Raw genomic sequence first — 25051 nt, 5'->3', positions numbered from 1 at the left:
TTCAGTCAGTATCCAAATCAAATTCTGCAATTAGTCTGGCGAGGAAAAATATAGCCAACAAATATCGTGACATGTTACTGTTTAAAGCTAGTCAATCCAAACTGGCCAAAACAGCGCACTTGATGTACGAACCTTTGGACAGTTTGGTGTTGATTAGCGAACAGGTCAATAAAAATGCTTCTATCCAGAACCTTGTGGCAGCAGCTCCCTTGGCAAATGACATAGGTTTTCAAGAGGATGACTCGGCTAATAAAGCAGAGTCTGTAGAAATGGAAAATTGTAGAGAACCACTGATAGTAGAGCCTGTAAGAGTGAAGAGTGTGGACACTGTAGTTTTAAAAGAATGGAAAGAAGATATAGAGAAATCGATTCAAAAAATTGTTTCCTTGGTAAATAATACAAATACTAAGGTCTCGATGGATAAAAATATGTTAAAGACAATGGGTGCTCATGCAGATTCCAACAAACTTGTTAATCAAAGAGATCTAAAGTCGATTTCACTTATAAAAGGGCCTTTGAGAACTCCTATAAAAACTACGACTGCTCATCACTTGATTTTGCAGTGCCGCTCGCATCCGTTCCAGACATTTACTCTAAATAGACAATCAGTTATGAATATTTTTGCAGATGTACCGGCTCTAGAAGGTATATGCTCGGCAGATCTTGAGCAAATAGAGTTCTTACATCCAACTGATCTGTCTGTTGTAAAGCTGTGGATGAGGTCAGGTTTCATAAAAAACGCCTTATGGCAAGCTAGAATGGATATATATGAACTAGGGTTCATTCTGCTAAATAACACTGTGACTGACCCTCCACAAATATCTGCAGTTAGAAATCAATACATATCTAAATCTACTGCAGAGGTGCAATACCATTCTAGAAATCGTCAATCAGAGTCAGTGTTTGAAAATGAAAGAGTACAAAAGGATAGAGAGGTGAGACAATATAGAAACTAACTATGCCAGCAATCTATTTCTCTCTCTCTATCCTCATGGAATACGAGAGGGTTTAATCATCTGGTGAAAAGTAATGACAGCACCTTGGAAAAATTCGACATCTTGGCCTTTCAAGAGATATGGCTACAATATGCGCCAATGTGGGATAACCATATCACAACTTTGATTCCAGCAATTATGCCTGCCAAGGGCAGACCCATGGCAGGTCTAATGGTAGCAATAAAAATCAATCCGTACACTCATTTAGAACCCTGGGCTTCCCCCAATAGCTTTTTGCAACTGGTGAGGATAATAATTGATTCCAAGGTTATAGGGTTGATAAATGTATACTGGAATCATGCAGCCATCACTGACTGTGAATTTTTTAATGCCCTCGAGAATCTTCTGAATGTAATCTATCTAGACCCTACGTGTGAGCATATTATTATAACGGGTGATCTTAATATAACATGTCATGCGCGTGGGGGGAAACATATATCCGCAGTAGCCCAAAAATGGAATGCTCTGATGGAAGAACGTCGTTTATGCAAGCTAAATGGTGCCATAAGGGGGGATATTCCCCAACATACCACATGGCACCGAGGTACGCAATCTGCTATGATTGACTATACATTTGTAGACGAGCAACTGTTCAAGAGCATAACTAATTTTTCAATTTTATCCCAACATGTTAGTGACCATGATATCCAATGTATGAACTGGTCATGGTCTGTCCTGAAGAAACACTACGAAAAATCCTCAGCGACGAATATGTCTCTGAACCAAGGGATGAATAGATTTAAATGGTGTCCAAAAACCCTAGATATGTTAAACCACAACCTCAAAACGAACGATGTGAAGAGAGTAAAAAATTGTCACCTTGATACTCAGTCATACGTGGAAGAAATGCAAATTTTTGTGGTTAAAAGAAATAATTCAAAAATTAAGGAGATTAGTTCTCTGCACACTTATGATCATGAAGTGGCAATTCGGAATGCCCAATATAGGAAAGATAGAAGGCATGTGATAAATCTTAACCATAGTAATAAAAGTAAGATACTCAGAGCGTTAAAATGCAAATATAAAAACTGGTTGAGATCGAAACATGCTATTCTATATCAGAAGGATGCGGAAGACATGTTAGATAAATTAAAATCTAAGAACTCATCTAGAATTTGGTCCTTATTAAATTATAAACAGTGTAAACAGCAATTTATTCATCAATTGAATCCCATACCTCAGGAAGTTTGGGCGTGTTTCTATAAATCCTTGTATGCGGACACAACTACGAAAGGGGAAGGTGTGAGACCCACTAAATCTCGTATTAAAGATCTCTCATTTGACATTGATGACATATTGTTTCAGATCTCCAAATTATCAATCTCTCGTGCTCCAGGGCCAGATGGATTATCAAATTTTATGATAAAACAACATCCTATGGCGTGGGCAAAAATATTTCTAACAATTTTTCTGAAAATAATAAGAACACAAATTCTACCTTGCTCTTGGAAAAAAGCAATTACTATACCGATTTATAAAAAAGGGGATTATGAAAATCCCGCTAATTACAGGCCCATTTCCTTATTAGATATCCCAAGCAAAATTTTTGCAAGATTGCTGCTGAGAGATCTGAATAAATGGCTGAATGACGTGCAGATGAGAGACCCACATCAAACGGGATTTAGGCCAGGTATGGGAACAGCAATTAACCTGCACATATTGGAAGTCATAAAAAAACAAGAACAGATTAAAGGTCAATCCATCTATCTGGCCTTTATTGACTTCCAAGCAGCGTTTGATTCAGTGTGCAGGAAATTGCTGGTGAAAAAATTGAATGACGCAAATTGTCCTGAATATATTGTATTCTGGATTAAAGAATTGCACACGGACACCATGGTGCAAATCAGATTGGCCACAGATGGAACCTTATCTAATCCCATTTTGACTCATAGAGGTCTAAAACAGGGTTGTATTTTGGCCAGTACTATCTTCAATTTTTTCATGGCAGCCGTCCGGTATGAATTTATGAAATGTAGAGCTGATGCTCCACGAATTGGTGTTCACCCAATACCGTGGCTATTTTATGCGGATGATTTGGTACTTCTGTCTAAAACCCCGGTGGGTTTGCAGAATCTTCTTGACTCCTTGAGTAGATATGTAGACGAAAACTTATTAACAATAAATCAAAACAAATGTAAAATTATGATACAAAGTTGCAAGACAAAATCCACCCATACAAAATATCGATGGGCAATACAAGATATAGAGATAGAAATAGTTACAGAATATAAATATCTAGGCATCCAATTCAACAATGATGTAGCTGATAAGCCATATTTCAGAGTGTTGAAAGAAAAACTTAAAACAGGAATAAATCAATCAAAAATAATTCAAGCCAAATATGGCAAATTCTCCTTGATGCCTGCTGTAATTTTCTATAAACAAAAAGTGGTACCCATTGTGACGTATGCATCAGAAACCAAAGCAGCTATGAAAAAATCTATATGGGTTAAAATGGAAGGCGAATTTTGGAAATCGATATGTGGCCTCTCTACCTCAGTCTCAGTGTGTCTGATAAGACATGAATTGGGCCTGGTCTCATTGAATGGTATTTATCTCTGGAAAATGTTGAGCCTGTATCGTAAATATGTGATGGCCTCTGAAGATGATGGTGTGATGTATTTGATGGGAAAACACATGCTGAATACTGAAATTAGGAATACGGCCAAGTGGCGTAAGTGGTGTCTTTTGGCTATGACAGAGGCAGGTATTGATGATGAGCTATTGGTGAACAATCCAGAAAGAGCAAAGAAAAAACTATGGATGTGGGATTGGATTGAAACTAGAAATGCATGCGATAAATTAAAAACTTTCAGATATCAATCTTTTGCTGTGAAAGAAGTACATAAAACAGAACAATATCTCATTAAATTTCCTAATCCCAAAAGCAGAGTTACCTATCTGAGAATAAGATTGAATGTCCTTCCATCAAATGAAATACGATTTATGCGAAAGCTGTCTATTAATGGGGACTGTATATTTTGTGAGGAGGCGGAACAAGTTGAATCCTTAAAACATCTAATTGCTGTATGCCCTGCACTCATTGAAAAGAGATGTACTTTCTTCAAGCATTTGTTTGAGAAACAGGTTATTACCGACCATGAAGTGTTATGGGATAAATTATATCATAGTCAATTGGTTAAAATAAATTTGGCTATATTAATGTTTGTGGAGGCTCTAAAGTTAGAAGATGGAATTAATATATATCAGCTGGAAAATGTGTAATTGACTGGAGAAAGTTAGTTTCAAAACCTATTTCCAGATGATTGATTCGCTGGTTATGTTGCATTTCTGTATAATGCTCCAACTTTTATGATGTAAAGTGTATTGTATTTTATTGTGTTTTAGTTTTTGAAAGGCTGTTTTTTCTTATACAGCTAAATCAATAAAAAAAAAAAAAAATAAAAAAAAAAAACAAGTCTGCAAATGTATAAAATGGCTGTTACGTTTCTGAACATTGATTCATAGTGACGCCTACTGGGCAAAATCTGTATTGTCACTAATCTTTCTTTGACTTGTTGGAAAATTAGGTGGGAGAGCCCCGGCAGGTCACTGTTTTGGAACCTGCCGCACATGATCCACAGCTAGTCCCAGCACACTTAAGTCCCTGGATCCAACCTCCTAACTCCCATCTTTGGGCATACCTTTTCCAGTTTCTCGTCGACTGTCACACGTCAATAACTCGGTTCTTTAATCATTATTTACTAACATTCTTTAGCGTAGGTGGACCTTTCTCCCATGTACACTCTCATTGCTCTTGTCCCATTCTTTTTGTTTTTTTTGTGATATTTCGTGCCACAGCTTTTTCCATTACTTCTCTAACTTTGCGCTGCCAACCTGTTGCCCAAAATACCCCCCTTCTAGTGACTCTGGATTTGCTTTTCAGATAAGGAGCCAGATTACAGAAACTTTGCACCGGTGCAAGTGCAAACTTTGCCATGGTGCAACAATGGAGTGAACATTTATCTTTTTTTGCCCTGGTGCTTATACCATGACAAACTGCACTTGTTGTGTTGACATATTTTCTAATATGTCCCGGTGTTTTTAAAAATAGGGCAAACTTTGCCCTGGTGCTAATATAGTGCTTACTTTGCGCTTGCACCGGTGCAAAGTTTCTGTAATCTGGCCCCTGGTGGTCTGTTATTTTCCGCTGCCCACTTATCTTGTGCACAAAGGCAACTGGGAGTTTGGGGACTCCAAGGGCCAGATTACAGAAACTTTGCACCAGTGAAAGTGCACAGTTGCACAGTATTGGCACTAGGGCAAAGATTGCCCTATTTTTTAAAACACTGGGACACATTAGAAAACCATTGCACCACAACAAGTGCAGTTTGTCATACTAATTGCCCAAATGCAATACATTTTCTGATGAATTGTTGCCCTAGTGCTAATACCATTCCGTGTTAGCACTATGGCAAACTTTGCCCGGGTGCAAAAAAGCAGTGACAATGCATATTTTTTGCACTAGGGCAAACTTTGCTCTAGTGCTAATACCGGGCACCTTTGCACTTTCACTGGTGCAAAGTTTCTGTAATCTGGCCCCTGATGTCTGAGTAAATGGCGAAGGGGATCTTAGAACAGACGCTTGAGAAAGATCCCTTGCCGGATGTCGAGGCGGCCATTTTGCGGTTTTGAATAGACCCCCACTAGCCGTGTTAGTTGCAGCTGAATGAATTATTTCCTGTGTGTGCTGCCGAAGTATGCCAGTGGCATAGCAGAAACGCCTATCGAAGGGGGATATGATCAGATCTTATTATTTTATAATGCTCCACGCTGGATTCCTACCCCTTCTAATGACTATAATAATATAGCCTTATAGAGCAAGAGAAAGTCATTAGCGAGCAAGCGATAATGACCCCTCCCGGGGGCCTATAAGGCGATTGGCACACATAGCAGTAGTACCAATACATGTTTTGAGATATTGGTGTCGAAGTCAAACATTGTGCATTAATAGTCAGTAAATAGACACATTGAGTGGCTAAATGAAATGTGGTTTAGGTTCTATTCTTTATATGACTTGATGAGTTGTGCCCCGTTATTCGTAGCCATTGGCACTGTCTGCGTATAGCCCAGTGGGTAGCTTATGGTCCCCCGCTATTAGCCCAGGGGGAAGGAGAGGACCTTGCAGTGCTGAATGCGTCCTGACCTATTATGATTAACGCCACGCTCATAAGAAATCTTTATTTTCCGGCCCAGTCTGCTCTAACCCTTTTTTCCCTTCTTTTTCCAGTGTATGTACAGGCTGCGTGTCTGAATTTCACAGCCTACCCGGTGACCTTTCACTCCAGAAACTTTGAGTGCATTTGGAGATGGGACGAGGAAAAGCGACTTCCAGCGGGCACGCGGTTCAGTGTCCAGTACAAGGAGTGAGTATGCCGGCTCCCCCTGCTGGAGGGTGTGTGTTTGTGTGTGCTGCAGCCGGCCTTCAGTCTATCTATATTAGTTAAGATAAAAGGCCATATCCTGCCAATAATGGCACCAACTTGAGGGCTTAATGCCCGCTATCCCCTGGCGGGCTGAAGTTGATACGTGTGTCTTGCCCACCCTGGCATGTGGTCTGCTTGGGCCACATTACCGAACATTTACGACAGAGCAAATGGCGTTCGCGCGTGAACTAGAGCAAGTGCACTGAAGGTTCATTTGATCATTGGTCTCATGGCAGGTTGTGAAACAATATTTCTGTCATACACAATTAGTTGGAGCAAGGTTACCCTGCGTCCCTGCTCTTGTGCACTCACCACCACACCCACATACACCCTCCTTCCCTCCTGCACCCTCATACATGCCAATAGTAGCCACTCCATTCGGTAGATGATGGTAAAGTTAGTTTTACCTGTGCATTCTGGGACCTGTAGTCCTAGATTTGCCATTATAAATCCGGAGTAAAAGTCCCAAAATCCAAAGTTAAAGCCAGGACTGTACTAGCGCCTCCCGAATGGATTTCGTGAGGTTGGCGTGTGTGCTTTCTCTGTTAACATCTATACATACATGCATGTATGTATTCTCTCACTCTCACTCTCACTCTCACTCTCACTCTCTCCCTCTCTCCCTCTTATGCACATTCTCCTTACTACTTTATTTACTGGGCGGGGAGGGGCGTGAAGTAGCAAACCCCCTTTTTACACTCGGGGAAGGGGGAAACGCCACTGCACCTGGCGCACATTCTCTCTTGAATAGTAGGCGCCAAGCACAGGTGTGTGTAAAATAAAACAAAACAAAACAAAATCCTACGATTTCTTTCACCTGGACCTTGCAGGCTGTCTCGCATAGCTTATGAATGCCAATGTGCCCGGACGGCGTTACAGCCTTTAAACTTTTTCAGTTGAAAGGGGCTTCAGTGGGGCCCCACAACAACTGCCCCTTTGCTGCCAGTCCGCTGTCTTCTGTGACACTGCAATATTTTTCCGTTCTTGGCCTTCAAATGTGCGCTTTGCAGCTCGTGCCAGCTGCGTTTCATGGAGCCCTGGTGGCGTCACTTTTCTCGGGGTATACAAAATGTTAACACGTCGTTGCCTTTTAACGCAGGTGGTGCTACGCATCCGCCACTTGCTGACCAAGAAGGATTTAAAGCTTTTCAGGGTACATTTAGTGTTTCAGCCGCCTGGCCGTCTCGTGATAATTAACCCCTAGCTGTATTTTTTTGTCTCCATTGTAATGTATGCACCCCCAAGTACCTCAAACTATTTAAGGTCTAAGCAAGGGGCGACTTGGGGGCAATCATTATGTTAAAAATGGCCCCCACGCATCTGGAGTGTATGTTAAGATGCAGGATTTATACTCTACAGCCTACACCTCCAGAGTAAAGGGGAGAGGAGGAGGGTAGCTCATTTGACACATGACATGGCCCCTCCTTTTCCCCAGTCTTCGTCCCGCCCACCTACCAAAGTAAATGAAGATGTAGCCCCAAGGATGCTGAGCAAACACAGCCCCACAGATTCCATCCTATAGACATGTATGCGGCCCTAAGATGTATGTACAGCGCTACCACCTCACACAAAACAGCCGAACCCCAACCAAGATTCACAAGTGCACTGGACGGGGTTGCCGCAGCTTAGCCCCAGAGCAGCACCACAACCGCGCTTCCGGGACAGAACATCGCCCTTCCTCTCCCGCGTTCACCACAGTGAGGGCACAGCACCAGAAACAACTCGCAGCCCCCCAGGGTCAGACTGGGGCGCAACATTTGCTCTGGCACAAGGCCCATGCTCGCAAATGCCACTCCATTCCTTTTTTAACAGACGGTTTGAGTAGTGAACAAAGGAAATTTGTCGGGTAACGTATGTTGCAAATTATGCATTTTAAAGACTATTTGTTCAGTAACGCTGAAGAAAACTATTATCTACACAGTCAAATACCCAGAGCCGGCCTTAGGGCAGGGCGGGCTGGGCGATCTCCCTGGGCGCCATAGAAACCCAGGGCGCCATTAGCCCCCTAGGGTGCCAGATAGGGGGAGCCTTTCAAGGGCTCCCCTGAGCTGGCTTGGTTGGAGAAGTGCCCCTTTTAAATTAAAGGCGGGAACGGGCGCATTTACCAATAGGTTCACATAATTACCACCCTGCTCTGGCGCAGGAGTGGGGCGATATTTATCTCAATAGGGTGCTGGCACCCTATTGACATAGTTACCACCCTGCTCTGGCGCAGGAGTGGGGCGATATTTATCTCAATAGGGTGCTGGCACCCTATTCACATAATTACCACCCTGCTCTGGCGCAGGAGTGGGGCGATATTTATCTCAATAGGGTGCTGGCACCCTATTGAGATAGTTACCACCCTGCTCTGGCGCAGGAGTGGGGCGATAGGCTGGCACCCGTCACATAATTACCATCCTGCTCTGGCGCAGGAGTGGGGGATATTAATAGGGTGCTGGCACCCTATTGACATAGTTACCACCCTGCTCTGGCGCAGGAGTGGGGCGATATTTATCTCAATAGGGTGCTGGCACCCTATTCACATAATTACCACCCTGCTCTGGCGCAGGAGTGGGGCGATATTTATCTCAATAGGGTGCTGGCACCCTATTGAGATAGTTACCACCCTGCTCTGGCGCAGGAGTGGGGCGATAGGCTGGCACCCGTCACATAATTACCATCCTGCTCTGGCGCAGGAGTGGGGGATATTAATAGGGTGCTGGCACCCTATTGACATAGTTACCACCCTGCTCTGGCGCAGGAGTGGGGCGATATTTATCTCAATAGGGTGCTGGCACCCTATTGAGATAGTTACCACCCTGCTCTGGCGCAGGAGTGGGGCGATAGGCTGGCACCCGTCACATAATTACCATCCTGCTCTGGCGCAGGAGTGGGGGATATTAATAGGGTGCTGGCACCCTATTGACATAGTTACCACCCTGCTCTGGCGCAGGAGTGGGGCGATATTTATCTCAATAGGGTGCTGGCACCCTATTCACATAATTACCACCCTGCTCTGGCGCAGGAGTGGGGCGATATTTATCTCAATAGGGTGCTGGCACCCTATTGAGATAGTTACCACCCTGCTCTGGCGCAGGAGTGGGGCGATAGGCTGGCACCCGTCACATAATTACCATCCTGCTCTGGCGCAGGAGTGGGGGATATTAATAGGGTGCTGGCACCCTATTGACATAGTTACCACCCTGCTCTGGCGCAGGAGTGGGGCGATATTTATCTCAATAGGGTGCTGGCACCCTATTGAGATAGTTACCACCCTGCTCTGGCGCAGGAGTGGGGCGATAGGCTGGCACCCGTCACATAATTACCATCCTGCTCTGGCGCAGGAGTGGGGGATATTAATAGGGTGCTGGCACCCTATTGACATAGTTACCACCCTGCTCTGGCGCAGGAGTGGGGCGATATTTATCTCAATAGGGTGCTGGCACCCTATTGACATAGTTACCACCCTGCTCTGGCGCAGGAGTGGGGCGATATTTATCTCAATAGGGTGCTGGGACCCTATTCACATAGTTACCACCCTGCTCTGGCGCAGGAGTGGGGCGATATTTATTTTAATAGGGTGCTGCTGCACTCTATTGTTAAACGCGCGGCTCCCGCGAGCCCATTTAATTTTTAAATGACACTTCTCCCACCACAAAGAGAAACATTTGGCGCCTCCGTTCCCCCCCCCCCCCCCCCCAAGCCCCGCCACCCAATTGTCCAGGGGCGCAGCGGGGGGAGCGGTTCTTTTCTGCTGGGGCGCTGCTGCCACTAAGGTGCAAGTACCTCATCAAACTGCCCGACTTTGGAAAACAAAAAGCAGCCCGCTTTGACCTCCAATAGCTGGCCCACGCTAGCATGTAGTGCCCGCTCTTCGGGCATTGCCCTATAGGCCAGTCCGAGGCTGCAGCCCACCAGAGCACACCCATCCTGGTGTGGCGCCTCTCACGGAGCTGCGTACACCCGCCCACTCCTCATCTGACGTCAAAATAGCGGGCACGCTTTTAAGCCTTCAGCCTCCATGTGCAGCCAATAATCTGACATGATTACGGACGAGTACTGGAATCGAACTCATTGGGACTCACTCAAGGAGGCACCAGGCAAGGGGGGGTTAGGAAGAGAGAAGAACTCATCTGAAAAAGAGATGTTATGGGGGGGGGGGGGCAACCTTTTAAGGCGCAGATTAAACGGTCATATTAGTATTCCAACCTGGATAGATCCTCCAGGTAGTGACGTAGACTGTGCTGCCACACTAGAAAGTAAGAGAAACGGGACGCCGAGCCATAGAGAAAGGTAGTGCTTTGGAGAGTCCAGAGTAAGCAACTTGGAAAAAGACCGAGAAAGAAACTGCCTCAAGTCTGTTGAGTGTTGAATCTCACACTGGCAAGACCCAGGAGCTGGAGTGGAGAGATGCTAGCGGGTCTACTGTAGGTTACATAATAGACCTAGGCAGAGAGAAGACAAAGAGACGACAACAAGGGACTGTTGAGGGGCTACATCTCGGACAATGCCCGAGGTCTGCTACCAAGGTGGAGAGCAAACCCAAAGCCTGCTTGGCCCAAAGTCTAAGATGCTTGCTGAAACCCGGTATCGGGAGAGATAGAATGCAAAGAGATTAACGAGTACGATTTCCCAGAAGCTAGGAAGAGACCAACAACTAAGACAACTGAGGGGGCCCTGTGCCAAGATGGCCGCCTCTGGCCGATGGGTTATAAAAAGTCTGGCACAAACCCTAGCGAAGGGTGAAGAAGTGATTGTGAGTGCATTGAATATGTTCTCATCACTCAAGGAGGGTGATACATGACTAGAAGATAATTACCTCTGCATTCGCCCGAGTGAAAAGTGAGATGGGTGCTCTACCCTGTACCTTTAGGCCAAGAAGCGAGCGTTGTCGCTGTGCCCTTAAAGCCGAAGTGCTCTGAAGTGTCTGGTATACCTGAGGCACATTATAATACACCAAATCATTTACTAAATAAATACAATGGCCCCATAGCCTGGAACCCTGTAGGAGGTAATTTCACCTTACCCTTTGTACGGAGTATACATGTTGACCATTATTGGACTCTCTGGTGGGTTAAGTTGACCCTTTCATCAAGGAGCCGATGTCCGAATGAGAGATTTCTGCCCGATGCTTAGATGGAGGGAAGTCGGTCAGTGCTGCACACCGACCGGTCCAACACAGAGGATCTACGTTCTCCTACTCAGGCCTTTTTGTGGCTTCACTTGTAGATTCTATTCCCCATGCTGAACGTCGTATTGGTTCCATGTGCACGTATAAGGCTGTTGAGAACCCATCCTCTGAGAGTAAAGTTCATGACCAACTGGGAACGTTATAGTAAAAATTAGATTGGTATCGTTGAAATAATGATTACTGCACCAGGAGGAGCTTTGGCAGTACCCATAGGGTGTTTAGCCGAAACCTAACTCGGCCACTTGTATGAAAATTGATTAGTTGGTGAAACCGTTTATGTAATATAAATTTGGTATTTGAATTGGTACCATTTTGTGTGATGAAAAGAATGTAATTATACCAATATATTATAGACCTATTTAACTTAATTGACTCTAGTCTGTAAATATGTTGTCTTGAGTGTTTAGGTTGTGATCGTTTTTTATCTTGTGCACTGATGTGTCTTTTTCTATTGGACACCAGGGTTGGATTATTTTAATGACTACGTAGCATGTATTTCTTTACTGTAGGACCTACTCGTTTTTCGTGCATGTTCTTTAATGAATCGTCTCTGGGTTGTCTTGATGTGAATTCAAGTCAATCAACGGTACAAATTAATATGAGAGACATCTTTACATAGAGGAGAGAGAATGAGATTTCAAGCAGCAGCAAAATAATGAAAATGAGTCAAGAGAAGGAATAGATGGAGACAGAGAATTCCAGAACCTACGAGCCAGTAAGGAGGAGGAGCGAACACGTGATTGGGCACAAGGAGGAACAGAAATGAGAAGGAGAGATCGAGAACGGAGAAGAAGTGATGGTTTGTACCAGGAAACGAGCAGAGAGATAAAGAGGAGCCGTGCCATAGAGGCATTTAAAGACAAAAGAAAGAAAATGATATTGGAGACAATGTTCAAAGGATAGCCAGTGTAGAGATAAGAGCAGTAGAGATGGAACTACAATACTGAAGAGGGCAGATAAGATGGATGGATGAGTGGTAAATGGACTAAAATGGGGCAAGAGAGGAGGCACAAAGACCAAGGCATGGAGAAGAGCAGTAACCGAGCCGAGTCAAGATGAAGCTAGAAACCAGGCGTTTGGTTGCCCCATACGTTAAAAAAAGGGGCGAGCGTTACATATATTTCTGACTCTGCTTTTGATTTGGAGCTATCAAACATTGGTTATGTCAACCGCGAAGCAAGATCCGCACCGGGTGGAGAGGTGCTGGCCAGTCAGCTAGCCACGAACGTGGTTTTAATCCACCCATAACTTCCCACCTTATCTCCTGGCAACCTTCCCCTCTTCCCAGTGTCCACCATTTTTAGTTTGGGCTATTAGGTGTCGCTTTAAACCAAAACTATTGCACTACTTGATTGAAGTTATAAACCTGATACTGGTGTAATAAAAATGTCTTGCTGCTCTGCCTTCAGCCATTCGATTTATAAGCGCTCTGCGTGTCCTACACAGAAGTCCTGTTAAGAACAATCATTGACAAAGCCAACAGTTTTTGCTTGTGCATATGGCACTGCTATTAGATGCTCAGGTACATGCACTATGTTGCAGCTGCACCATTCAATGGGTGGTTGATACCACTGTTGCTGTGTCTGGCAAGTGCCTTTCTGATACCTACACAAAAGCCCAAACTGTTGGCATTGACAATGCTTGTTTTCTGTGCTGGTTCGCACTGCTGTGCTGACATAACTGCGCACCTCAGGCACAATGGTCTCCTTCACGCCAACCTGCTTCCTGGCAATAGAAATACTGAAGGGACTACTTCCCTTTTCTCTTTCTGTTGCTTTATAAATATTTGTGTAGTCTTGTAGGTTTTTTTGGTTGTTGTAATTTTCTTTACATTTTTTGTGGGGTAAATTGAGCCCATACCAAAGACAAGGCTCCCATTTTCTCGTAAAAAATAGAGAAATAGCACGCTGGACGAAAGCCCACTTCACCCTACCTGCCATCTAACGTGATTTTTTTATTGCTTCAGCGTACAAGACCGCACACCAATCCTCTTCTGGTCGCAGGCGAGAACAAATCTACAATGGACGTTATGAGCACTGTATGGCTGTAGGTCACTGAATGGTCAACAAAGAAGCAAAAAAGGAGACCCAGTATTCGGGACTGGATGTAAAGCTGAAAAAAAAACGAAAACTTCTCAAGTAAAGTAAAGAATTACAGGATCAAGTCGAGGAATTGCAGTGACTAGCGTGAATCGATGAGGGCATACTACTTTTCAACGGATGGTTACCAAGGGGAAATAAGTGAGAAGATCTATGATATCTGCCCCCCTGCCTTGAATAAAATTTAGATTTTTTTGAATGCAAACCCAGGAATCCCTTATTTTATGGCAAGTCGGGAGTATGATGTTCTAAGCAAGTTGAAAGCTGGTCAATCGCGCTCTAAGAAGCATGTCCAATAGGCTTGAAGTAGAGGGAATTGAAGATGGAATCTGTGGCTGGTCACAAGTCTGGAGTATGCCTTTTTGTGTGTGCCCAGAGGAGGAAGCCATAGAAGTCATGGCAACTCGAGACCAGTCCGGGAGTTGGGGAGACTTGGTGGTCTGTCATATAGGTCTTTTGAGGCCTCTACATTATTATCTTCCTGTCGTTTGGCTCCTTTGAGGAGTGATCTTCCTTGTCTCAGGAATAAAGTATCATGTAATATTATCGCCACCAATAATATCGCCATATATATGGTTGTCAGAACAGCCAGAGGCGATATTAGTGGGGATTGGGGATAATTTGTGCAGCAAATGGGAGCGGGGTTTGCAAGGGTGTCCCCCTGTTGCATTTAAAATAATATGCGGGATGCAGGGATGTCCCCTGCAGGTTAAATGTGTTAATATCGCCGAAAAAAAAGGGTGCCATTATGGTATGGCGACATGTTTGCGGGGATATTAACACATGGAACCAGGAATAAATACCCCCATGAACAAGTCTGGCCCACACTTGCATTGTTTGAATTCGTATTGCAGAAGTGTCATCACGAACCAGATAATCACTCCATACGATTCCCAGTCAGCAAATACATGTTGGCACGGAAGATCTTCCTCTGTAAGAAAAGGATTACATCCCAGAAGTGAAAGAAGTGACTTCTTGACGAAGTCCTTCAGGAAAGATTTATCAAAAAGCAAACCACCAGCATGTCTGACAAACTCAGAAAGAGCAATACCAGGATAGGTTCTAGATCAGGATTGTCCAACTCCAGGCATCGAGGACTAGATCCACGTTGGGTTTTCAGGATACCAGTCATTACTATTCATGAGATAAATTTACATACAATGATTCTTTTTTTAAAAAAAACTTTATTTTTAGTATTTTCCGAACACAACAGAGAAAAAAAAAAAAAAACCATGCACCAACAGGATGCTCATTAAACAATATCCCTCATACCCATCCCTTCCCAGTCACCCCCCCCTCCCTCGTGTCTCTCGTTTTCTGTGCAGATGCCTTGTTAACACTGTGTTCGATGCTTTCACTCCTGAGTATTCTTCTCAAAAGAACCATTTATCCCGGTCTGTCCTACTTGAGAGTTCGGGGTTTCTGAGTCTAAGGATTCTGTACTGTTTATCAGGTATGACATGTATGGACCCCATATATTACGGGGGGCGCGCATGTAATGGAAGCGTTCTAATGAATTCTGTGTCTAAGTCTTGACAATATATGATAACTTTTTCCCAGTCTTCAATCTTGGGGGACCGGGCCTTTGCCCCATGTCATTGCTACTCTTCTCCGGGCCAGAACCATGAGGAGTGCTGTCAATCTGCGTGATGCTGGTTGCATGTGTCTGGTAAGTCCCAGGAGGGCACCCAGGGGGAGCGGGGTTATCTGCTCTCCCACAATTTTGGAAGTTTTGTGAATGACGGCGGACCAGAAGCGGTGCACGCCTGGGCAGCTCCATGCCAGGTGGAAGAAATCTGCATTATCGGATGAGCATCTTCCACATTGGGCCGAAGTTTCTGGGTGGTGAATCTTTTTCTTGGCTGGTGTATAGTACGTTTGGTAAATAAAGTTAAAGTGGATCAATTTATATCTCGTGTTTAATGCGATTTTATTTTTTTTTTTTTTTTTTATTTTTTTTGGGTTTGTCGGAGGATGTATGTCCAGTCCTCTGTGGGTATTGGCTCCAGAATGGCTGTTTCCCACTTCCGTTGGGCTCGGGGGTTGGGCTTTCGAGTGTCTTGTGTAAGAGACCTGTACAAGGTTGACACCAGTCTTCCCTCTCCCTCAGCTTGGATCACACTGTGTAGCAGGGTCCACGTGGGAGGCTGCTGAGGGAACGTGGGGAATACCCCTTGGAGGGTGTGGCGTAGTCTAAAATAGAGGAATACATCTAGGGAAGAGTTAGCCCCTCTGTCTTTGGCCATTTGTAGGGTTAGAAAGGTGCCCTCCGGGAACAGATCTCCCAGAGATTGGAGGTTCAGTTTGTCAACCCATATGAGAAACACTTTTTCATTTGTGAGGGGTATTCCGGGGATGAATTTAATGGGAAGTAGGGGGGAATACCGTATGGTTATGCCATATTCTTTGGCCATCTTTTTCCAGATAGCATATGTGGATAGTACTGTGTTTAGTGTCTTGTGTGGGGCAGGGAGATTGCTAATAATGACCGTGCAAGAGACTTGGTTTTTGGAATCCCCAACATGGGATAACTTCGATGTCATTTTATTACCTGCAAAGATGGGAGCGCGTGGTCGGCCCTCGTCAGGATTATTGGTGGCTGTTAATAAGAAATTGGGTTTTACAATCGAAGCCTGGAAGCATGTCAGCAACTATATGCAATTGGTGAAAATTACCTGTCAAAATCATATAATAGCCCTTGTTAACATCTATCGTAACCCGGTTGGGTTATCAGACGCAGCTTTCTTTGAGGGCTTAACAGGTTTCATTGATCTAATATCTAATATCTGTCACTCCTGGCATTACCGATTTCTTTATCATGGGCGATTTAAATATGGCTTGTTTATCCCTACCGAATAAAAACAAGACGAGGGCTACTACCACGTGGTCCCGCATTATGTCTGATTGTGATATGTGTATGGTGAATGGCTCTGTAGATGGTGACATTCCACCAAATCCAACATGGCAGCGAGGCGTTAGCCAAAGTACCATTGATTATATGTATGTTGAGCGAACCACGCTTACCCGCATTCTTCTGTTTGAGATAATAAAGGGGTCTGTAAGTGATCATCATCTTCTCTCCCTCCAACTAGCTTGGACGCCTATGAATGCCCCTAGACAATGGCTAGATCAGCATTTCATGGTTAATAATACCAAAAATCGGCTTAGATGGACGCATGGAAATCTTATGAAGTTCACGCAGGCAATTCATCAGTACGATAAATCATCTAAACTGATTGAGTATATTGATTTTCTTGACCCATTTCGGCATACTATTGTTCCAAATCCTAAAGCAAAAATTCATAAGCATACATTTGACTTTGCAATTAAAGCTCGCAAGGCCGAATATCGCAAGGAAAAAAGAGCAATTCTTATGTCAAATAATGCGAACACTAATGCTAATCTAAAAACGGCAAAATGCAAATATATGAATTGGATTCGAGGACATCGAGCCAAGCTTTTCCAACAAGATGGTGAAGCGATGCTATCTGCCCTCGGGTCTAAAAACTCAGCAGAAATATGGCGATATCTCACTCAAAAACCAACTGTAGCTCAAGCCCATGTCCAATCAAATCCTGTAACAGAGGCCGCTTGGGTAGCACACTTCTCTGATCTTTATAGTGATCCAGAATTTGATACGAATGATCACCAGATCCAGTCCTCTGAACCTTGGGACATCCATTGCTCTCCTGACCTTCTAGAAGCAATGATCAAAAATTTAAGCTCATCACGAGCTGCCGGTCCCGACAGCCTCCATAATGTCACTTTGAAAGACAATCCAAGACTTTGGGCATTAAACCTTCATGCAATCTTTATACAAGTGATGACTAATCGCAGACTCCCAGCCTCTTGGCTAAGTTCTGTGATAGTCCCTATTTATAAGAAGGGTGACCGCTCAGACCCTCGTAATTACCGGCCAATTGCCCTGTTAGATACCCCTGGTAAATTGTTTGCAAAATTAGTACTGTCAGAGTTTAATCAATGGACAGAAACCTGTGGTAAACGAGATCTCCACCAAACGGGCTTTGTTGCGGGCATGGGCACCTGTGTCAATCTTTTTACACTGAACGCAATTAAAGCTCTCTGCCAGTCCCATAAGCAGTCAGTCTATTTTGCGTTTATTGACCTGCACGCTGCATTTGACTCTGTTTCTCGACCTCTATTACTGGCGAAACTAATAAGAGACAATTGTCCATCAGACCTCTTTGACATTATCCATGCATTTCATGGTACAACTTCTATTCGCGTAAGGCTCACTTTGGAAGGGTTGCTATCTGCTCCTATTCAGACCGCGCGAGGTTTAAAACAAGGCTGCCTATTAGCGGCAGCAATTTTTAATTATTTTATACATGATTTGAGTACTTCCTTCTTACAGATATGCTCTGATGCCCCTGTCTTAAAAGGGTTTAAAATCACTAACTTGAACTATGCTGATGACATTGTCCTAATTTCCAAAACGTCGAAGGGCCTACAAAATCTTATAGATGCGTTCGACCTATACATATGTACGAACCAACTGGTGGTCAATACTAAAAAGACCCAGATTGTAGTCTATCAAGCTAACAAACCTAGTAGGTCTAGGTTGGTGTGGTCAATAAATAATACACCACTAGATATTGTACCAACTTATACCTACTTAGGCGTTGAGTTTGATGGCCTAACCAACTCATGCAACCAGACTGAACGCATGGAGGCAAAGCTGACCGTGACCATTTCACAGACCAAAATAATACTGCACAAATTTGGGAAATTTTCCATTCAACCGGCAATAATCTTCTGGAATGTAAAAGCAATCCCTTCGATTATATATGGAGCGGAATCCATTTTGAACTGTAAAAATCTCAGAAAATCTGTCTTTGATAAATTCGAGGGGAAATATTGGCGAGCAGTGTTATCTTTGCCAAACTGTGTTCCAGGCCCCTGGCTGCGCTATGAATTGGGCCTTACCTCAATGCATGCTATTTATACATGGCGCTGTTGTATGTTTCTGCGTAAATGTATAGTGGCATCTCAAAAAGTAACCATCTTGTCGATTATTTCTGGCTTTATGCTAACATCGGATAAATCCTTTGTGAAATTATGGATTGATTTCTGTTTAGGAGCACTTGCGGAAGCAAGCATACCAATAGCCTTGCTAATATCAAATCCAACAAAGGCAAAAAATCTCCTATACCAACTAGACTGGATCAAGACCCTAGAGAAATGCCAAAAATACCACCAACCATGTAAATATCGTTTCTGGCCCAAAACCGTAAGAAGTCCGGAATCTTATCTACTAAAATTCCCATCAGTTGCATTGAGATCAGGAATAATGAGGGCACGTTTTGATCTATGGCCCACTCACCAAGTTCAAGTGAGACGTAATTTGAGACCTAGATCACTTTTGTCATGCCGATTCTGTAATGACTCTACTATGACTGAATCTCTTGAACACCTAGTCTGCAATTGTGCTCAATTGTCTATTTTAAGATCGAAACATTTCTCAAAGGTGATGAGTACGCTAACAACCATTGCCCACGATATGCGTTGGTCTTATCTGCTATGTTCTAATAAACACTCTGTCCAGGTGGCCCTAGGTAATTTTCTGATGGCCATAAATTGGGATATTTCTACCTGACAGGTGGTTTCAAGCTCAAGCAGCGACTGACTTAACGAGGGGTAACTGTTTACTAAGACATCTACCAGATAACCTGTGTATCATGAATATTCTAATTGTGATATAATAATTAGACTGACTGATAATTGCCAACTTACCAATATGTCATTTGTGATGTTAAAGTAATAATAATAGTACTGGCGCTGCTTGAGTTGGTACACCCAACATGAATTTTTTTAAAATATTTTTTTAAATGTTTTTTTAAATGTTTTTTAAATGTCTAAATGGAAATGTATGTTGTTTTAAAATGATTAATGTTTGAATTTTGTATATTGAAAAGTTGTTTTTAACAGCTAAATCAATAAATAATTAAAAATAATGACCGTGCTAAGCAGGTCCGGGGACGCTAGGGCTCTTTCCACTTGCACATGCGGACGGATGTAGTGAGCCGAGTACCAATGACTCAGAAATTGTGCCTGGGCTGCCCAATAGTATTTTTTAACATCCAGGAGAGCCAAGCCTCCCTTCGCTGTTGGCAACGTTAGGGTGTTGTAGGCCACTCGTGCCGGTTTCCCGGCCCAGAGTAGTTCTAAAATCAAACTCTTGACTTTTTGAAAGTAGGATTTGGGTACGAGTAGTGGGATGTTCGTGAAGAGGTAGAGCAATTTGGGGAGGATAACCGTTTTCATCAGGGAGGTCTTGCCCCAGAGCGTCAGCGGAAGAGACTTCCATCTCTGGACACGTTCTTGTATGGAGTGTAACACTGTTTGGTAGTTATCTCTAAAAACCTTGTGATGATTGCGGGACATGTAGATGCCCAGGTAGCGCACTTTGGACTTTTCCCATTTGAACCCATGATCATCCCTGAATTCTGTCGTGTGAGGGGTTAAAGGAAACACTACTGATTTAGAGTGATTTGTTTTGAGGCCTGACATTCTCCCGAATTTTATCACTTCCCTTATTACAGGGTTCAGATTGTTTTGGGGATCGCTGACAAATAGTATGACATCGTCGGCGTAGAGAGAAACTATCAGTTGATGGGGCCCTAGTTTCAAACCGCGGTGACGATGTTCGGCCGTAGCCTCGACGCCAAGGGCTCCATCACCAGGGTGAAGATGAGGGCTGAAAGCGGGCAGCCCTGTCTTGTTCCGCGTTTCCAGTGTGATGCCTGGGGACCTAGTGTTACCAACTGTGATCTATGAGCGTGGCTTTTTGTACAACAGTGACACTAGTTTAAGGAAGAAATTGCCTAGGCCCATCTGCCTGAGCGTTGCAAACATAAAGGGCCACTCGACAGAATCAAACGCTTTCTCTGCATCTAAAAGGACTGCAATTGCCTGTTGTGATGGGTCAAGGGCCTCAATAATGCCGAACAGCCTCCTGATGCCATAGGTTGTGCTACGACCTTGGATGAAGCCGGCCTGGTCGCCGCGCACCAGGGCCGGCATCAAAGGGAGCAACCTTGTTGCTAGAATCTTCGCTAGGATTTTATTGTCCAGATTTATTAAAGAGATCGGCCTGTATGAGGCACATTCCTCTGCAGGTTTGCCAGACTTATAAAGTACCATCACGTTGGCTTCGCACATCGTGGGTGGGAGTGAACCTCGTTCTATCGACTCCTCGAAGACCTGACCTAGAAGGGGGGCCACTATTGAAGCGGGTGCTTTGTAAAATTCTCTGGTTAGTCCATCTGGACCTGGCGCTTTCGTGTTTGGGAGGGCCTTTATTGCTTCCTGGATTTCTTCCAGTGAGATCGGAGCGTTCAGTGGTTCTCGTAGTTCTGCGCTGACCCAGTAAAGTTCAGTGTCATTAAGAAACTCTTGTATTGCTCCTGGATCTGCGGCACCCTTTGAGCTGTACAGGGTGCGGTAGAAGTCGCAGAATGCCTCGCAGATGTTTTCTTCGGTATATACCAGTTGGCCATGTGCGTTCTTTATACGTTCTCCTCCTTCAATATTGATGGAAATCCTATCAGGGTCTCCAAGGAAGTAAAAACCCTCGGATTCTACTTGGATTCCACACCATCATTCGACAAACAACTAAAATCCTTGGCCTCCACCACCGCTTACACCTGCAAACTGATAAGAGCAGGCAAGCCTTTCCTCTCCAATGACAGTTGCATGATCCTGGCTAGAGCACTTATCCTCTCCAGGACCGACTACTGCAATGCCCTTTACAGTGGCGCCAACAAATCTACCATTCAGAAACTTCAAACGCTCCAAAACAATGCTTTGCGAGCAGCGCTTGGCATAAATAAAAGAACACACATCTCCACCATTAGACGTCAACACAAATGGCTATCTACAAACCACAAAATTCAATTAAAAATGATCTCCTTGACACATAAAGCTCTTAACAACGCCGCCCCAAGCTACCTTACGAACAAAATACAAAAAAAGCCCTCCATCAGACCTATCAGAGCTACCAATACGAACTGTCTGGTAGCACCTAGATTTAAACTTACCACGGTTGGTGGGAATAGTTTCCCTGTGAAGGCGGCCAAAACCTGGAATCTACTACCCAATAATCTAAGAGCAGATCAGCCGTACCCACTATTTAGAAGGAATGTTACCCAATATCTTATCTCCAACGACCACTAGATATAGGTTTACAGCATTCCCAGACCTGACACTTGTCCCTCTCTTCTATCTCACGATATGTTATGCGTACCATCCCCTATGTAACTCATCGACCTGCACGATGATGGTCCTGCACATTTGTATACTATTACTGTATCCTGTATAATTTGTATAACTTGTATAATATCTATAATATCCATTACTGTATCTTGTATAATATGTATAACTTTTACTGTATCCTGTATAATCTGTAACAATGTAAGTTTCGCATTATCCTACCTGCTGCGCCCTTCTACCTATGGGTCTGGAGCGCATTAGAAATAAAATAAACAAACAAACAAACAAACGTTCAATGCGAGGTGGAGTTTTGTCGATCGAGAGAAGGTGGGCTAGCAAGGCTCCAGGTTTCTGACCTTCTCCATATTGTCTAATCTGATGCCTGCGGCCCAGGAATTTTAGTTCTCTTTCGGCTGTTTCTCTAAAGTTCTTGAGTTCCACTTTCATCTTGGCTTGGAGTCAAAGACATTCTCTGAGGAAAAACACGAATAACGGACCAGTATCTGTCATTGTCTTCTAAATAATGATACCTGTGAAGGAAAACCTATGTGGTACTGGGACGAAGTAAGCCACTGGAAGAATACAGAATATGGACTTTACATATGAGAAGGATATTAACACTACGAACAGATGAGAAGGACTTTAACACTACGCTGGGGGAAGTGCCACGGCTACCTAATAAAACAGATGCAGAGATTTTGGAGGTGAGAGACCCTGCAAATTTCAAACTGGATCACTGGATCGCTGAGGTGTGCTGGAGGCAACTTGGCCACGCAGTATCCAATGCAACATGGAAAGTCAAGTACTGTTTATTTATTTTATTTTTCCATTTATAGAGCGCACAATAGCAGCCCATAGGCATCGTGGCGCTGGTACAAGCAGCCTTACAGAACGGAGCCGGGCTCTGGAGGGAGAGCGGAAGTACGACAAAAATTGAACATACTTCAGGTTCGTAGTTACAGTGATCCTGTTGACAGTAGAGAACGCTTCATAATAAAAGAAATGGCCGAGAGGTAACAGAAGAAAGGAAAGTTGGGACAAGGCAGGTGGATTTGGAGGGGAAGGCGTGGCTGAAACAGAGAACGAGGGTAGCAGCAGTGTGATTAGTTGAAAGGCAGTGTGTTTAGAGTTTTCCTGAACGTCATGTGTGAAGTCTCGGCTCTAAGGCTGTTGGGGAGAGCCTTCCATTGTTTGGGAGGCAGGTGGAGGAAGCTAGTGCCTCTGGCTTTGGTCATTTTTTATTTTGGGGATGCACAGTTAGTTTGTGTGGCTAGTTCTCTTGGGCCTAGAGGAAGTGGCTCTGACTGTTTCCAACATGCGCCGTTGGAGAGAAGCAGAGCAGCAAGAGACCAAGGTAGTGCGCAGGGTGTCATTATCCTCAGTGAGAAACAAGTGGTGGTGTAACCACTAACAAGTGACGGTGTGCCAGTGGGTCTGAGACCAGTGCAGATACCACTTTCCTGGAAACCGTACGTGGAGCTACAGAAGAGCTGGGAAGCCAACCTGACGGGAAGAGAGGCTCCCAGCCAGTTATGAAACACGGTGATGTTATCCCAGAGTCATTTGGCTAACTGGGAAAGCAGAAGACCCGGGTGGGGGACCGAAGATAATGATTGGAATGACCATACTCATCCCAGTAGAGACGAAGTGTCAAAAATAAATGAAGAGTGAGAATAATTATTGGAACGACCATACTTGTCCCAATCAAGACAAATTATGAAGAGCATATGAAGAGAGTGAGAATAACTGCTGGAACACTGATACTCATCACAGTTGAAACAAAATAACAAAAAGGAAGTGAGAATTATTACTGAAACATTTGTACTCATCCCAGTCAAGATATAATATTAAGAATGAAGGAAGCAGGATACCGAAAACTGTCTATTCACTCAAGAAATGTCTTCTAGTTTTAGGGGCAACAGACTATCATGGATTAAGGGCTGTCTCAGGAGTAAATTATCGAATCAACCACCTCTTGCATCATATCAATTTAAATCATAAAATGAGATTGTTTACAGTCGACAACATTGAACAACTGTTGTCTACTAATATGACTGTTGCCCAAGTGGCTGGACGTGGAAGCCAACATTTGTGTTGTAGTGTCAAGTTAAACCCCTATGTTTGTGATTATGAAATTGCGGTGAAAAAAAGGGAATGAAGATTAGCTATTAGGTCCATCAAACAATAGGTTTTCCCAATAAGTTTTGAAAAAGAAAAAAATGTTAATCTCTATAAAACATAAGATTTTGATCAGGCAACAAAGAACAAAAATCAAACGGGATGCTGAGTCGATGCTTGCCAGTCTTTAAGCAAGGGGAGTAATTGACACCTGGAATTTGGTGAATAAATCAAAAATCTTTACTCAAGGAGAGCAGATTAATGTGGGCTCATCCCAATGGGTATCTCATTTTGAACAACTATATGCAAGGGATCAAGTGGCTCTGTTTCCTACGAGCTTATTGGCCTTAGGGGTCAATAATGAATATTTGATTGACTTCCCTCCACAAATTATTATTATGTCATCTTGGAAGCTAGTCAAATCTAAGGCACCAGGACCCAGCAACTCATCAAAAAGCTCTTTAAAGAAAATCTGTGTGGTTGGGCTACTATCTTGTCACTACTATTTATATTGAATAAAAAGCTGCTTTCCTCCATCATGGCAAATATCTTAAATAATCCCAATATACAAATGTGGGCCTCGTTGTACCCTAATAATTACTGCCCCATGTCAATCTCTGACGTCGATAGTAAAATCTATGCTGCAGAACCTTTGAAACATCTTGAAATGTGGGCCACCCAAAATAAAATGGCAAACCGGCTTTAAAAACAACATTGAACGGTTAGGTTTTAAAATGTTGTCAAGATCACATCAATGAAGGCCATTTTAAATCTGTTCAGGTCGCCACAATAGACTTAAGTGGCACATTTGATCTGTTGAGCAGAAACAGTCCATGTGCAATTGAGGTTTTCCTCCAGAGCTTTTGAAGCTAATCAAACGAATGTATGACTCAACCGTGGTCAAGGTAAGATTGAATAAGGCAGGGCTTATTTCAAAAGCTATTCCTGTTGATCACGGATAAAGACAGGGGTGTATTCTAGCACCTTGTCTTTTCAATCCTTATGTAT

The 25051-nt window shown here is 43.6% G+C and overlaps 1 protein-coding gene across 1 annotated transcript in view; it reads left to right on the top strand.

The window, feature by feature from the left end:
* IL22RA1 (interleukin 22 receptor subunit alpha 1) overlaps positions 1-25051 on the top strand; it is a 144181-nt gene that overhangs the window by 70989 nt on the left and 48141 nt on the right. The window contains exon 2 of the mRNA XM_069622683.1: positions 6226-6361. Within this exon, the coding sequence (XP_069478784.1) occupies positions 6226-6361 (136 nt within the window). The remainder of the gene's footprint in view (positions 1-6225; positions 6362-25051) is intronic.

This window comes from Ambystoma mexicanum, chromosome 11, assembly GCF_040938575.1.
Source record: "Ambystoma mexicanum isolate Mex_15411 chromosome 11, UKY_AmexF1_1, whole genome shotgun sequence".
Lineage (NCBI taxonomy): Eukaryota > Metazoa > Chordata > Amphibia > Caudata > Ambystomatidae > Ambystoma > Ambystoma mexicanum.
Note: the sequence above shows the minus strand (reverse complement) of the source record. Positions and strands in the feature narration are given on the sequence as shown.